The sequence below is a fragment of the Melospiza melodia genome, chromosome 4 (genome assembly GCF_035770615.1).
Source record: "Melospiza melodia melodia isolate bMelMel2 chromosome 4, bMelMel2.pri, whole genome shotgun sequence".
Taxonomy (NCBI): domain Eukaryota; kingdom Metazoa; phylum Chordata; class Aves; order Passeriformes; family Passerellidae; genus Melospiza; species Melospiza melodia.
In genome coordinates this window covers 15,026,527-15,042,997 of record NC_086197.1, presented here as the reverse complement: position 1 = coordinate 15,042,997, position 16,471 = coordinate 15,026,527, and the positions used below count along the sequence as shown (strand labels likewise).

Sequence of the window (16,471 nt, the reverse complement as noted above, 5' to 3'; positions counted from 1 at the left end):
GCAAGATGTGGTTTCAGAAAGATCTTATGATTAAACATTTCTAAATTATATAAATGGGGGAGAAGGGTGAATTGCAACTGTTTTACATAGCTGGCAATGAAGGAATGATAGATTTTAAACTTTGCCCTTACAAGAATAATGGAGGCTGCAGTGAATTTGCCATCTGTAATGACACTGAGCTGACAGACAGGACCTGCACCTGCAAACCTAACTACATTGGGGATGGATTTAAGTGCCAAGGCAACATCTTCCAGGTAAAGTGCTTCACATGTTTGCTGTCCCCTGTTTTCCTTCCCATAGTTACTCAATACAATGGTTGAAACACATCACTTGTTTCCTTGGACAAAGCTGTACCCCAGAATTTGAAGTTGTCCCAATCCAAGGAACCAGGAATAGGAGTAGGATGCTGCAAGATAACTTTAACTGCCAAATCAAACAAAAACCCTAATGGACAATCATTATGACTGCAGTGTTAGGGAGTTTTAGGTTTCAAAGAAGCCTCCTGTTGGCAGAGTAAGATAAGAATAGGACAGAAGCAATACAGATACGCAGCACTTAGGGAACTTTAGGTTTGGAGTTTCTTGTTTGAGTGCTGCATTTGTTTGCACTCCACAGACGTTGCCTCACATTTGCAGCATTGTTACAGAGTCTTGTTCTTAATTGCAGGAACTTCTCAGGAACTCCAACACATCTAGGTTTTATTTTCACTTAGAGGTAAGCAAAGGTTGAGTGGTTGGGGTTGGTTGGGTTTTCATGGGGGTTCTTGTCCCTTTTTTTCTCCAAGAGTGTAAAGCAGAGAGAAGCAGACAAGAATCTGGTGTGCAACAACTTCCTTCAATGTAATCGGGACTGGATTTGGATTGTCAGTCACTAATACTTGAGATGCTCCTATGTAAGCTATTAACTGTCACTAAAACAGTATTAATGACCTATTAACGATCAAGAGCAAAGTGCTAGAGAAAGGTAAGACCTCCAGATGTTATCAGAGACCCCCAGCCAGGTAATAATTAGCATTGACACCATAATTGCAGAAGGATAATCAATTGCTTTGTTATTCTATCTTATACTACACTTATTTAAGAAGCTCATCATCCTTACAGACAGTCCTATACAGACAGATCCAATTGGTGAATCAATCCAAACACCATCACCAGAGGCCAATTAAGAAATCATCCTTTGGTAAACAAATATCCATTACACATTCCACATATGCACAACAACAGGTGCAGCAAGTGGAAATAAGAATTGTTTCCCATTCTTTTCTCTGATCTTCTCTCAGCCTTCCCCAGGAAAAGGCCTGGCAAAGTCATGCCTGCTGCTCTCTGTGGAGAGAGCTGTGGCTACATCCAGACTGGGCAGAAAACTGAAGCTTTCACCCATTCACAGTCTGAGATCTGCCTGCACATCTCTTGTGAATTCTGAAGGAAGGATATAACCCTCATTTACTGCTGTCATCTTATTGCAGGAGCTCCATACTGTTGTCTCCTTATCACAAAAGTTCCATACCTTCTTGGTGTTCCTTGTGGGCATCTCCTCATAACACTGACTCTGTCTTCTTTATAAAGCAGCCACTGACTCCAGTTCCCTGCTCACCCAGCCGCCCCACTCTTCTATAGCATCTTCTCATTGCTCACAGCTGTGGCCTGTTAAAGTCAGGACTGTTCCTAATCATTGATAATTGGCCCAGCTGCAACTCCTTGGGGGTAAGATTACTTTCTGCAGTATCTTTATTTTCTTATATTCTATCCCCCTACAATTTACTACCCCTTCTGCATCTCCAAAAGGCAACAATTTCAGCTGCCTCCCTGAAACATCACAGGGTGCTCTGTGTCTTGCAAGACAGCCAGCATGAAGACAGCTCTCACTGATTTTTGAAAACTGGTGACAGCAATTCTCTGTTTAATCTCTGCCTCAGGGCACCACAGACCTGTATATTGGCCTGCTAACCTAAAGACCTATAATCCAATTTCAGTTTTGCTACCATGGTGGACAGGTGGCTTCCTCTTGCTTTAAGAGAGCTCTCAATCAGGGATACAAGCATCATAAAGTCACCCCAGGGCAGCTTATCAGTGGTCACTGGAAAGTTCCTGCAATAGCCCAGGTCCACTTGTACTCCTAAGAGTAATTAATTTTATCTCCTCTGTAAAAACAAACAAGAAATGAGGGAATTAAGACATGGCTATAAGACAAAAATCTTCTATCTAATACCTGTGAGCAAAGGTGACAGACAAGGCTAAGAGTCAAAGCCCACACGAGGAATTTCTCTCACCCTTGTGTTGCAGGGAAGGGAATTCAACATGAGGCAGCAATGGAACTGCAGGCACCACCTTGCCCTGCACAGGGCAGTCCCTGTCACTGTGTGGCATTAACTCATTGCTGCCTTTTCCCCTTCCATTTGGCAGGCCTTGTCCATCAGAGATATCTCAGGCCCCGGCCCTTTCACCCTGTTTGTCCCTCACACAGACGTACTGAACAGCGACCCACGGGTGAGTCAAAGGGCTCAGCACAAATGAGCTTTTCTCCTCAGATGCCTTGCCCAGCTGCTCCTCAGCCCCTCCGTTGCCCACTGCAGGTCAAGGACTGGACTGCCAAAGGAGTGCTGGCTCAGGTGCTCCGGTACCACATGGTGGCTTGTGCCAGCCTGCTGTACAAGGACCTGACAGCCGTCACCAACATCACCTCCCTCCAGGGTGACCTCATACACATCAGCTACTCACAGGTAACCAAACACAGAGAGACAGGGAACACAACAGCAAAACAGCCAACTCTCATTCACCTTTTTAAAAATTTCAATGGTTCCTGTGGAATTTTTCTTAACTTAGTGTCACCAAATGTGGTTGTGTTTGCACAGGTCTCAGGACAAGTGAAGAGACGAGAATCTTGACTCCATGTTTCAGAAGTCTGATTTATTATTTTATGACATATATTATATTAAAAGAAAATTATATATTAAAACTATACTAAAAAAATAAAGGATTTCATCAGAGGGCTAGCAAGAAATAGAAAGGAATGAGTAACAAGAGCTCGTGACTCTCAGAGAGTCCAAGCCAGCTGACTGTGATTGGCCATTAATTAGAAACAACCAACATGGACCAATCAAAGATGCACCCGTTGCATTCCACAGCAGCAGATAATTGTTTTTCTTTTCCTCTGCAGATTCTCAGAAGAAAAATCCTGGCAAAGGGATTTTTCAGAAAATATCATGGCAACAGTTCCCTTTCCTCCTCTGATGCACAAAACAAATAAATTACTTTCAGCTAAGATTGCCTGTTCAGCTGAAGAGTTCAGCACTTGTTTTGTATTCCAAGAGTTCTACAACCCTTGCTTTGACACAAGCAATTTTATCCTCAGATTCTGGCTTTATGAGCATGAGGAGAGTTTGAAAAAACAAATAAAGCTGAAAGTACTGTTTGCTGCAAAGAAAAGATGGTCTAGGCTCATGATATCAAAGCAATTCAGCATCAGCCTCACTTTCCCACAAGGTTTCACAAAAAAATGTTTTTGTTGCCTTTTCAGAACTCACTGGTTTTGAACAACAAAGCTGAAATTGTATTCAGTGACACTGTTGGCACAAATGGTGTGATCCATGTCATAAACCAAATCCTGGTCCCTTCACAGATGCAGGATTTCCCCCTCAAGAAGGTATGTGCAGCTTATCACCATTGCCAGCCCAGGGGGTTTCCACAGTTACCATCAGATATATAAATCATATAAGACAACAAAAAGTGACTCTAAAAGACCTTATACAAACAAATGAACATTATTTTTCAAGTTCACCAGAATTACAGATAAAGTAAGGACAGTATAAGAGGATTTCTGCAGAGAGGTTTTACAGCAACTTTGATTTTATAACAAAAAGTGACTTACAGGAAAAGCAAGCTCTTTTCTGCTGTTTTAATACCCAAATAATGTATTTCTTAGATAAATTACTAACTTTTCTTTCTTTGTAGGAAAGTCTTAAAATGGTCGCAGCCAAGCATGGGTACATTCTGTTCAGCACTTTGCTAGAGGTAAGGACACGAGAGACAAAAGGAGCCATTGGGGAAAAGTTGTAAATTTTTTTTTTAAGACAAAAACACACACTGAGAACATGTCATCACTGACAGGATTTTGTTCAGGAGAGCCAAAGGGCTCACCAGAAAGAACACAAGAACCCTGCTCAGCACCAGTCACACTCCCTCAGAGCTTGGGATGTCAAACAGACCCACAGCCACCTTTCCCTTCCCCACTCAGCTCTGTCCTACTGCACATCAAGTTCAACTCACACATCTGCTTTTTAAAGTCAAGTTATTTGCAGGCTGGTGACGAGGCAGCCCACAGAGCAGCACACCCCAGTTCCACCTGACACTCACCCTCATGCTCAGTGCCACTTTGGACAGAGCATTAATCTTCCACCCCAATTGTTGCTGTGTTGCAGAAGAACAACCTGCTGGGGCTGATCAACGACCCCATTCACAAACCAGTCACGCTCTTCTGGCCCACTGACACAGCCATCCGTGGGCTGCCCCAGGAGCAGCAGGACTTCCTCTTCAAGAGGTCCAACACCAACAAGCTGGTGCAGTACCTCAAATTCCACATTATCCGTGACGCTGCGGTAAGCCCTTGTGTTTTGGGAGTGTTTCCACAGGCAAAACACTCAATCCCAGATGTGTGCAGCTCCCCTTTTCTTTCCCAGGTGTTGGCCTACCAGCTCCCCAGCTCCAGCCCACTGAAGACCCTGCAGGGCTCCAACCTCACTGTGAGCTGTGGGGATAACGGGGAGATCGTAAGTGTTCGCTCTGCTGGCGCGTTTATTCCTCACTCTTGCTGCAGGATCAGCTCCTGCAGCCCAAACTCAGCCCCCAGGGAGAGTCAGAGGCACCAAAACTCCCTTGGTCATCACCCCTGCATGCCAAGAGGCACAGCAACAAATTCAGCAAACTGCATGGTTTGCAGGACTTTTTGGAACTGCCATTGGCTTTGCTGTAAGATGCTATTTGTTCAAAACATCTCTCAGTCACCTTGAAACTGAAATACCAGCACACTTTAACTTCTGCAATAGTAGAAGTTTTCTTATTGCAAAACCACTAAGAGCAGTCTGGATTTGAACCCCATGAATGCAGCATCTGCATGCAACCTCTGGTGTGTAAGCACTTCAGAGCTGAGTTTGCAGGCACACACATAGCCTGATAAACCAGAACAATGTCACATTTTTCTTTGCAAACTGCAAGCATCTAAGTCTAAATACACATAAGATAAACCTGTGAACATGGGGCTGGCATATTGTTTCCTCTTCAGAAAAGAAAGATATCATAAAATCATAGAATGATTGGGGTTGGAAGGAACCCTGAAGATCATCTTGTTCCACCCCCCCCGTTATGAACAGTGACACCTTACACTAGACCAGGTTGCTCAGAGTCCCATTCAATCTGGCCATGAACACTTCCAGGGATGGGGCATCCACAGCTCTCTGGGCAACTTCTTCCAGTGCCTCACCAACCTCACAGTAAAGAATTTCTTCCCAAAATCCAGTCTAAACTCACCGTTTTTCAGTTTAAAGCCACTATCCCTTGTCTTATCATTACACGCCCTCGCTAAAAAGCCTTCTTCAATTCTCACATATCTCCACTTAGGGACTGGAAGGGTCTCCCAGCTGAACAGACCAAACTGTCTCAGCCCATCCTCATAGAGAAGTGCTCCAGCCCCCTGAGTATCTCCATGACCCTCCTCTCGACTTGCTCCAACAGGCCCACATCCTTCCTGTGTTGGGAACTCCAAATTCTGCCCATAGGAAGAGTCCCCCAAACCGGGTTTGAGCCCCTATAGCCATCAGTTTTACTGACAGGATACTCTGACATTCCACTTGCCCCAAGAGCAAGGTGTGGGAGAGCAGAACCTCAGCGAGGAGGAGCAGCTCATGACCTGCCCTGTCCCCTCTCCCAGGGCTCCCTGTTCCTGAACGACGGGCAGTGCAAGGTGGTGCAGCGGCAGCTGGAGTTCGACGGCGGCGTCGCCTACGGGATCAACTGCCTGCTGGCAGAGCCCAGCCTGGGCGGCCGCTGCGACAGCTTCCTCACCGTAGACATCATGGTCAGTGCCCCATGGGGTCCCCCAGCCTGGCAGAGACACCCCAATGTGCACCTCAGAGGGGAAACACTCCCTGCAGCTCCAGCATTCCTGCCAGGAAAGCCCCTCTGCTGCAGGCATCCTGTATCCACTCAAGGATACAGGATGCAGCACAACACAAATCCTGTATCCACTCAAAGCAGCACACAGGACAAGTGGTCTCACTGAAGAGCATAAAAAAACTCGCAAGCAAAAACTTGAGCAAGGACAAATCTTTCTGTCATGCTTTTAAAATAGTGGAAGTTCACACAAGAGATCACGTTTACAGAGTCCCCTATTAAAAAAACAACATCATTGCTACTCTAGCAGCACAGGGCATGAAGGACACAAGATATAGAACTGCCTACTCTGCCTCAGTCTCTGACATTTCTTGTTTTTAACACACCTGAACAGGCACTGTTAGCGTGGAGGAAGTTTCCTCCATGAACTGTGATGGGTCTCGCAAATGGGAAATGTTGAAAGTCATCTTCAAACAGTTTCAAGACCAAGTTTACTTCAGTTTAACTTGAAAGTATGAAAAAACTTCCTAGAAGTGAAAGAACTTTCAGGCAGTCAGCCTTTAAAAAAAAAAAATCTTCTCAGAACATGTATTTCAATTTGAAACCAACAGTTCTGTATATCCCATCTGCACAACTTGCCTTTTGTTTATGATGTCATTAAATGAAATTAAACAGATACCATTTCCTCACATCTCATAAGCAGTTCCTGAGAAGCAAACATTTCTCTGTACTCTAAATTAGACATCCAGGTCTAATACAGATGACATCAATACTTGTTTGAAGAACATTCATCATCTCTTCCCTCCTTCTTTAAATCCAGACCAGTTTCCTCTTCCAGAACTTATATTTAGGTATCCAAACTATTTTCTTCCATTTTTGCAGCACTAAATTATTGCAACTAGTTTGTTGTCACTCTCCTCTCTTGCTCCTCTACAGTTTTCTATTAATTTTTAAGGTGCAATAAACTTTACCTTTTCTGCTCTCATAAAACAGACTTTGTTCAAGTCAAATAGGCTTTTATAGCCATTATTTTAATATACTTTTTTTTTTCCTCTTTTCCAGGGGCATTGTGCTAGCTGTTTCAGTAACTCTAAATGCCCTCCAGGGACAAAACCAAAGGTAAAACATTCAAATCTCACACATAAGCAGACTGACATGCTCTTCTCTATACTTCACAACAGCAAACCAAAAAAAGTTTCTTAGAATAAATAAAAAGAGAACCTTTGATGGTGCTACCACACTATTAAGTTGTGAGAAACAACTGCTCACTTTGAAAATTTAAAAAGGTTTATTAAACCTTGACAGAAATACAACAAAAGGACTATATAAGGAAAAACTCACAGTGCTGGGAACTGCCCCTCATGGATATCATGTGGCTGGCTCACAAGAGGGATGCTCAGTGTTTTATACCCCTGGGGGTTGCATCAGCCAGCCCTGGCCCCTCCCAAAGTCTGTCTGTCAGCTCTTCTTTGCCATTTATCAGTGGAGATGCTTTCTTGTCACTGGATTGGAGGTCAGGTGTTGCCATGCTGACCCCCTGAGCACCCCCAAGCTTTTCCATTCCCCCCTGCCCCATGCCAGGGACACCCGTGCAGCTTCTTTGTACCTGTCCTGGACAGCCCAGGCTGTCTGATGGCAGCAACACAGGGGGGAAAGGGAACTGTGGGAAGAACAGAGGGCATCTAAACTACAATAACATAACTGTACATCATTAAAGCTTTTCTTAATAGTCACACAATAGTTATCTTTAATTGTGAGAGCCAATCATCTCATCATCCATCTATAACAAGTGACAAAGCTGTCCATGGACAAACACATGGAGGTGTTGGGGAATACCTGTTGGTCTTACAGTGGTGGTGGTGGTGGGGAATGTTGGTCTCACACAGCACCCACTGTAAAAGTGCTTCAGCTGACTCCAGAGCAGCCCCTGCACTCCCAGGAATGCTGCTCAGCATGCCAGGAATCGGAGAGGGTGGGAATCTCCCACCCGCCCCCTTCACACGTCACATTTTGATTCAATGTCCATCAGAAATTACAATTTAAAGAGGAAAAGCTCAAACTCCATGCAGCAGCACTCATTCTGCTGTGTTCTCCCCCTCCTGTCTCCATGCTGCCACAGGAAGGGATCCAGTGGTGCACCTACGAGTCCTACGGGCTGCGGAGGGACGGCTGCCGCAGGAACTGCTCCATGGCCATCCACGTAGCCAAGTGCTGCAAGGGCTACTTCGGGCCAGACTGCCAAGGTAGGGTTCCCACCCACACGGCCATCCTGTGCCCTCCCCTTCCCCAGTGCAGCTGTGCAGCACCCAGCAGGCAAAACTGGGAGAACTGGGATAAGGGGCGCGAGAAGAGACCTGCTGCAAAATGAGGGTTGAAAGAGCTGAAGGGCACAAGGTGTTAAGTGCTTCTTCATTTCATATTATCTCCTCACATTTAGAAGTTTTAAACTCCATAGTGATAGCAGGTGAGTGCTGCAGAGAGTAAAGGCTGTCCTGCTGAGCAGGTCACCAGCTGAAAGTCCTTTAAACACAGGCTCGGGTTCACAGAGCAATACCAGCACACAGCTGAGAACCAGTACATAATTGCTCAGCCACAGGCAAGGGCACTCATCAGCAGAATAAGCTCAGAAATTTTAGTTCTGAACAGGTGGAGACCCTTTGGGAGGCTCCATCTCAGCAGTTTGTTAGCAGACACTTCCAGACTGTTCTCCTTCACCTGCCAGGGGAGCAGCACTGGGGCCTCCATCAGGGCACACCGGGTCACCATCCAGGTCAGGATCTCTGCTGGCAGAGAGGTCCAGCCACACACAGCCCTGCCAGCTTGCTCTGCCCCGGTTTCACAGAGAGACACATGCAGATCCCATGCATTTGGGGCCTTTGGGGTCACCCTGACAGCACACAGACCCATAGAGACACTCAAGAAAGGCTTGATTTGGGAAGTGCCATTCACAGATGTGTCTGAACAAGCAAGCATCCACAAGTCCTCCTGGAAGGATCCTCAGCACCTTTCTGACAGGAGCTGTGGAAGTGTGTCAGGGAATTTAGAGTACAGGGCTCACAGGAGTCCCAAGTGTCACAGACATTTTTACACACCTCAGGAGAGACGCGTTTACAGGCACTCCCCGCTTGATGATTTTTACGGAACACCACAGAACCAACAGTGACAACAAATAAACATGCACCTGAGCTCAAGAACCAGTTTGCTTTGCTTTCAGCTTGCCCAGGGGGCCCAGAGACCCCCTGCAATGGCCATGGCTCCTGTGATGACGGGTACACGGGGACGGGAGAGTGTCGCTGCAGCGGCGGCTTCAACGGGACCGCGTGCGAGCTGTGCCTGCCCGGCCGATACGGCTTCACCTGCAGGGGTACGTCTGAGCTCCCCTCCCACTGCCTAACTAACCTGCTCTGACAGCAAGGAGCTTCTGAGCAAGACAAGGAAAGCTGTTCTCTTAACATTGAGTGCCTCCTTACACCAGGGCACAGCACAAGGTCTCAGAAAGGAGAAGGAGATGAGAGCATGCAGAGGTTGCAGGGCTGTGTCTGCACAGGCCCTCCTACTCTTACACTGTACATCAGTAATAGAAAAGAAGCATGGCCTCCGGTAACAAGTGATTTTAGCTACAGCACAGCTTTCTCCTCCATCCCCATAAAGCTTAAGAGAGGATTTTAGTAACATGGCTCCTCAAGGAATGAAGGAGGCCATGTGTTACTTGGAAAAAGGACCCCAAGGCCAGGGCTGTTTGTGAAGAGGGACAGCCAAGCAGCTGCTCACAAAATCCACCACTCTCTCACTTCAAATGTAAACTAGGTGGCAGCAGGATCAATATCTCCCTTTAAATTTAAATGTTTTCCTGATGTAAAGCCTTTCGGGTAAGAAGCTACAACATTAATGCTTCCATCCTAACCCTGTGCACCTGTGCTGCTCCTGAGGCACATAGGATGGGAGGTTATAGGCAAAACAACAGGCTTGGACACAGAATCTCAGGATTATAACTACCTACAATTCATCACTTTATAACACACTGTAGCATAAAACATATCAGCCATTACCTAGAAACCAAATTATGGAATTTAAGAGAAAAAAATTTTAGCCCCTTCCTTTGGATGTAGATTTAAGCCAGACAAAAATTAACTAATCAAATTACATTTAAAAAGCCAGCAAGTGAAGCTCCTTTTCAGCAGGACAGGTATGCAAAAAATCGGTTGCACAAATCCCCATAAATTTCTTCTCTAAACAACAATATTTCAAGAGAAAGGATGAGACCATAAGGGATGCTGCAGCATAACATTATAAAACAGAGAGCCATGAATCATTATTTTGGAAGTGGGCAGCACATAAGTTATTGCAGGGCCCAAAGAGGAGAGGAAAAAACATCACCTATAAATAAACAGACCATTACACCTCAGGTTGGAGGGCAGAAGCAGAAATGCCTCACTTATAAAAGGAACTGAAGGAACACAAAACTTTTAGTCACAAAAATATCTGAAACTTTAAAAAAAGAAATTACAGGTAACTTGTCTCCATTTTACAGAAAAGCTTACTAACCTCATATCTGGCTTCCTTGCTCAGCTGGACCTTCTCCCACAGAGCAGCCAAGCACTGTCCCTCAACACACCTTGTCTTTCTCTGGCCTCCCCACAATTAACAGGGGCTGTTCATTAGGACTGATTTGTCTGGGTCTTCAGTTCAGCTGTTAACTCTTTCCTGCCACAGCTCTCCCTGCGGTTTCCTACTCCGCTGCAATGTGCAGGTCAATACTCATTTTCATTTTCAGAGGGATATTGAATAAATGCCAATCATAAAATCACAGGACCACAGGTTAACTCAGACTGGAAAGGGGTTTCAGAAGGTCTCTAGCCCAACTCCTTCTCAAAACAGTGTCAGTTCTGAGCTCATGTTGTTCAGGACTTTTCCTGCCAGGACTTGAAAACCTCCAAGGATGACAATTGCTCAACCACTCTGCAAAGTCTACTCCTCTGCTTGACTGCCCTTGTGGTGAAATACCATGAAGTTGGACTCATCTAAATTATTTCTGCATAATACTGTATCTAAACTGACATGATGATGTTTCTCTAGAGAAAGACTTTCCCCCTCTGCACGTGATCTCTGTGTTTCTTTTCCAGCTTGTGAATGCAAGAACAACGGGCAGTGCGATGAAGGATACTCGGGGACAGGACGATGTTTCTGTGAAACAGGATGGACTGGCCGGCTCTGTGAAACCAAGCTAGGTCTGTGCCTGCTCTCACCAGTCTGCCCATGGAGATAGGGCTTGAAACTGCTTGCAGTTCAACAGAAGGCTTCCATAGATAACATGGAAAGGGTTAAAAAATGTCAGGAGCACTTAGGAACTCTGCTCCCTTCACCCCACTGTCTCTTCTTTTGTGATAAGGCAATATGAGTTCCTGCCTCCCCTGTGGAGAGGCTTCTGGCTTTAGCAGTCAAAAAATAAAATCCTTACAAAATTTCCAGTTAGCCAGACTGGTACTAAGGGTTCTCCTCCTGCATGAAACGAGGGCATTGTGGTTCCAGAGCTGTTTGATTCCAGCTGTCCTGCCTTCCCTGCAGCTCTGCCCCCAGTGTGCTCCCCGAGCTGCTCGCCCAATGCCGTCTGCACGGAGAACAACACGTGCCAGTGCAAGCCCCTGTATGATGGGGATGGCATCACGTGCACAGGTGAGCTCCCACCCCACCCAAGGCCACAGGAAAGGTTCTTCCCTCTTGCACACACACAGCAATGCAGTCACTGCCCACCCTGAAAACTTCCGCCTTGCAGCAGGTGAAACAAGTTTAGGATATAGGATGTTCAGGTTTTTCTAAATCAGACTTCTCCAGGCTTTACCAAGCATGAGCAGCAAGTGCACTTCAGTCAGGTTTTGAAGACAGCAAGGTTTCCCTCAGAGGACTTACAGTGGGACACAAAGATATAACAAAGGGCTTTTCCAATAAAAATGATCCTATGGTTTTTTTAATGTCCATAGGCAAGGCAGTTTCCTGGTGATACTGCTACAGAAACAGTTGTTCTTTGTCAGACAGGTGTTTTACATCTTCCAAAGTCAACCTGGCCAGAAATCTGAAGGTTGGTGCTATGTCCCCTGAGTCAAGATCATCCTAACAAGGCTGTGAGAGCCCTAAGGGATAGACTCAGAGAAATTCAGTAATACCTCAGGAAATGGAAACAGATTTTTTTCCCCCCCAACAAGTATTCTAGTATTTTTAGTTTGAAAGGACTAGTGATTGTTGTCATTATAGCACAAGACTTCTAATATCATTATATTGTAAACGTTCCATATTGCTAGAGTTTCATACCTCCTGATGTTTCTGTAGGCAGCTCCTCTAGGCACTGACTCTTCCTTGTACTCACAGCAGCCAACTGACTCCAGTTCCCACCAATCCACTCTTTTATAACACTCTTAATTGGCTACAGGTGTGGCCTGTTAACATCAGGCCTGTTCCCAATCTTTAGTAATTAACCCAGCTGCAACTCTTTAGAGGATGATTACATTCTACACCACCTTCTACCATACTATATCTACCATACTACCCATACTATATCCCCCTACAAGCAATGGTTTGTCTTTATGAAGAACATCCTCTTTAAAAGCAGATTTTACTCATTTGGGTTTTTTTCCCCTGCAGCTGCAGAACTTTGCAAACAGAACAATGGTGGGTGCCACAAGGCTGCTGAATGCACACAGCACGGGGTGAAAGTCTTCTGCAGCTGCCAGAAGGGCTACAAGGGAGATGGCTTCACCTGCCTGCCCATAAACCCTTGTGCTGATGGCTTCAATGGAGGCTGCCACGAGCATGCCATCTGCATTGTCACAGGACCTGTAAGTTGAATTATTTCAGCCCCCAGCAGGGAAGTCTGAGGAGTTTCTCCCTGGTGCCAGCAGAAATCTCCTCTGGCTGGATCACACCCTGTACCTCTCTAAATCTCTGTTTTCCCAAACAACCTTTACTTAGCTCCAACCTACTTTCCACATCAGTTTGGTATGCCTCTGTTGTATTGTGAGGTCCCCAGTGAGAGATAAGAATTTGATTCCATGTTCTCAGAAGCCTGATTTATTATATTGAAAGAATGCTACACTAAAACTATACTATAGAAAGAGAAAGGAGACATCAGAAGGCTAAACAGGAATGATAATGAAAGCTCGTGACTGACTCCTCAGAGTCTGACACAGCTGATGCTGATTGGTCATTAATTAAAAGCAATTCACATGGAATCAATCAAAGATGCACCTATTGGTAAACATCTCCAGACCACACCCCCAAGCAATCAGATAAAAATTTTTTTCATTGTTTTCTGAGGCCTCTCAGCTTCCCAGGAGAAAATCCTGGGCAAAGAGGATTTTTCAGAAAATATCATGGTGACATGCCTCAGCTGAAGGCTGAGGAACATTTTAACATCTTTGCTCTGGGGAACGGGGTAACACAGAACCTGGGATGTTTTGCATACATAGTCTTTCTGTCCCAATCTTAGCTCTCCCTAACTGTCTATCCTTATTTGCAACACAAATTTATTGGATTAAAATTAAATACATTTTGGAAGCCAAACAAAGGGACAGCTGGGAGAATAGTGTCACTTGTTGATGGTTTGAACTCAACTTGAAAAGCTCTGCAGCCACATTCCATGATGCACATAGTCAGTGTGGTTAGGGAAAACCTGTGCAGGTGACTTGATCCAGCATTTGTCCTGGTGCTTGCAGGATCACTTCTCCATTCCATTTTGGTGTCTTGCCTGAGCTGCCTTCCTGATCTAGGCTGATCTAGAAAAATCTTGCTGATAATCTATTCCAGCTGTTAACCATTACAGTCCCTGGATATCACCAATTCCTGCTTGGCTTATAGCTCTCATTTATTACTAGCAGTGGGCTGTTAAATTCCATGCTTGCTTCTGTGCCCAGATATTTAAATATAATTTTGATATGTTTACCATCCATTTTTGTGAATTATGTGTCATGGAACCCTCCAGTGCATGTTATTAACTTTGTGGATGGAATTATGCTTTGGTGTTAATTCAGCAAAGCACCCAAGTACATGTGTAAATTTTGTTGCTTACTTGTTAGTTAGCAAGTCTTCTGTTTGTCCATTCCTGCTTAAATCAAGTGAAATTTCCCCACCAGTTCAGAACGTGTTGCTGCAAAAGTTCTATTACATTACACTGCAAGGATTCCATATTGTTAGAGTTTCATACCTCCTTGATGTTTCTTGTGGGCATCTCCTCCAGGCACTGTCTCTTCCTTGTCCTCACAGCAGCCAACTGACTCCAGTTCCCACCAATCCACTCTTTTATAACACTCTTCTTATTGGCTACAGCTGTGGCCTGTTAACATCAGGCCTGCTCCTAATCTGTAGTAATTAACACAGCTGCAACTCTTTAGGGAATAAGATTACATTCTATACCACCTTCATTTACCCACACTGTATCCCCCTACAAGAATGATGCCTGAAACATGGGTGTCACATCAGTTAAATGCTTGTCTTGGCCTTTTCCCTTCACTCCCTGAGCAGGGCAGACGCAGGTGTGAGTGCAAGAGCAGTTTCATTGGTGATGGGCTGAACTGCTCCGTGATGCAGCTGCCCCTGGACCGCTGCCTGCAGGAGAACGGGCAGTGCCACCCCGATGCTGCCTGTGCTGACCTGCACTTCCAAGGTGAGCAGGGCTGGGGGTGCTTATGGGAAGGGATGAGAATCTTGACTCCATGCTTCAGAAGGCTGATTTATTATTTTATGTGACTGACCAGTCCTGACACAGCTGGAGCTGTGATTGGTCATCAAGTAAAAACAACCACATGAGACCAATCACAGATGCACCTGCCGCATTCCACAGCAGCAGATAATCATGGTTTACATTTCATTTCTGAGGCCTCTCAGCTTCTCAGGAGAAAAATCCTAGCAAAGGTATTTTTCATAAAACATGTCTGTTACAAGGAGGATGCCCCCTGCACACCACCAGCCCTGTGCCCTGAGGCCAGTGACCAGGAGCTGTAAAATCACTCAGGCCTCTACTTAATGTCCCCATGAAATGAGATTACAGCTGGAACATTGTGGGAATCCTTAAAATCAGAGGGATTTGGGAAAGCTGGAAAATGCAGGCCTGAGACAGCAGAGCTGTGATTAGAGCTAAGCAGTAGCCATCAGATAGGTCAGCAGAAAAATTATGTTAAGAAGTAGAAAAGTAAGGACAAATAGAACAATGGTCTGTGTATTAATGCTTCTCTAGAATAACTTCCTAAGCTGCAGAAAAGTACATCTAGCAAGGTATTAGGAAGTTCTAAGCTTAATAATGGAGCTCTGTGCATTGTGTTTTAAGGCTTACAAGCCGGTATTGTATTTAAAATAAGCAAGCATTGTTTTAACCAAAGGTACGTGTGTTTATAGTGGTTGGATAGAACTACTGTCAGTATGCTTTTGCTTTGTGTGATTGGTCAAAAAACTTTTAAAGTAAATTGTAACATTAAATTCTTAGTCTGCTGCCTGAGATGTGAGCTGATGGCACCTTCCCATGGTCATAACCACATAATGAGACTAATGCTAAAAAAGAAAACAGCTAAAAAATAAAACAGCTCAAAACACATTCCTAGCAGTCCCATCCTGTTTGTAATTTGTACATAGCCACCAGCCAGCAATAAATGGTTATAAAAGTTATGCTTGATAACAATTACATGTGAACATGAATTTATCATGAAGCAATGTTTGAGGGCAGTCCAGGTAGGAATGCTACCCTTGAGGAATCAATTTGCTTTAATCGCAGTTCACAAAATCCGTGGGTGTTTGTATGGCACAGCTGACTGTGCACCATGGGAGCCCCTTCAGGAGGAGCTGGTCCTTGTCTCTCTTTGCAGACACCACGGTGGGGGTGTTCCACCTGAGGTCCCCCGAGGGGCAGTACAGGATGACCTACGAGCAGGCCAGGGAGGCCTGTGCCAATGAATCAGCCACCGTGGCTACCTACGAGCAGCTGCTGTACGCACAGAAGGTGAGGAGGCTCTCCCAGGGAGGACATCCCCAAACAGCACCGAGACACAGAGTAAATGCAGAGGGAGGAGCAAGGAGGCTGCTCTCTTAAGTGTCATTTTCCCTCCTTTCCTTCACCCATCAGGGTATGTTTGGCTGGGAGCAATTTTCAGACTGTTTATTGGTTTCATGCATGCTCGCACAGCACTAAAATAATTTGCCAAGTTCTTGTTTCTAGTGGTGCTGGGGTGAGAGGTTGTCAGACTTTCAGAGTATTTTCAAGAGGATTTTAATCATTAACATTTCTTAAATGTGTACTTCAGAGTTATGCTTTATTTATTTCTTTAAAGTAAGTCTCCAGGAATCTTTTCCTCAAACGCTGTTAACAGACCCATTTCCATATTGCCTCC

At 45.1% G+C, this 16,471-nt stretch overlaps 1 protein-coding gene across 1 annotated transcript in view; it reads left to right on the top strand.

Moving 5' to 3' along the window:
• The window catches only part of STAB2 (stabilin 2), an 82,833-nt gene that overhangs the window by 58,594 nt on the left and 7,768 nt on the right, over positions 1–16,471 (top strand). The window contains exons 43-59 of the mRNA XM_063153983.1: positions 135–254; positions 667–714; positions 2,403–2,486; positions 2,573–2,719; positions 3,517–3,642; positions 3,951–4,010; positions 4,418–4,594; positions 4,676–4,765; positions 5,923–6,069; positions 7,167–7,223; positions 8,224–8,347; positions 9,319–9,468; positions 11,228–11,332; positions 11,670–11,777; positions 12,741–12,934; positions 14,616–14,757; positions 15,950–16,083. Of these exons, the coding sequence (XP_063010053.1) occupies positions 135–254; positions 667–714; positions 2,403–2,486; positions 2,573–2,719; positions 3,517–3,642; positions 3,951–4,010; positions 4,418–4,594; positions 4,676–4,765; positions 5,923–6,069; positions 7,167–7,223; positions 8,224–8,347; positions 9,319–9,468; positions 11,228–11,332; positions 11,670–11,777; positions 12,741–12,934; positions 14,616–14,757; positions 15,950–16,083 (2,013 nt within the window). The remainder of the gene's footprint in view (positions 1–134; positions 255–666; positions 715–2,402; positions 2,487–2,572; positions 2,720–3,516; positions 3,643–3,950; positions 4,011–4,417; positions 4,595–4,675; positions 4,766–5,922; positions 6,070–7,166; positions 7,224–8,223; positions 8,348–9,318; positions 9,469–11,227; positions 11,333–11,669; positions 11,778–12,740; positions 12,935–14,615; positions 14,758–15,949; positions 16,084–16,471) is intronic.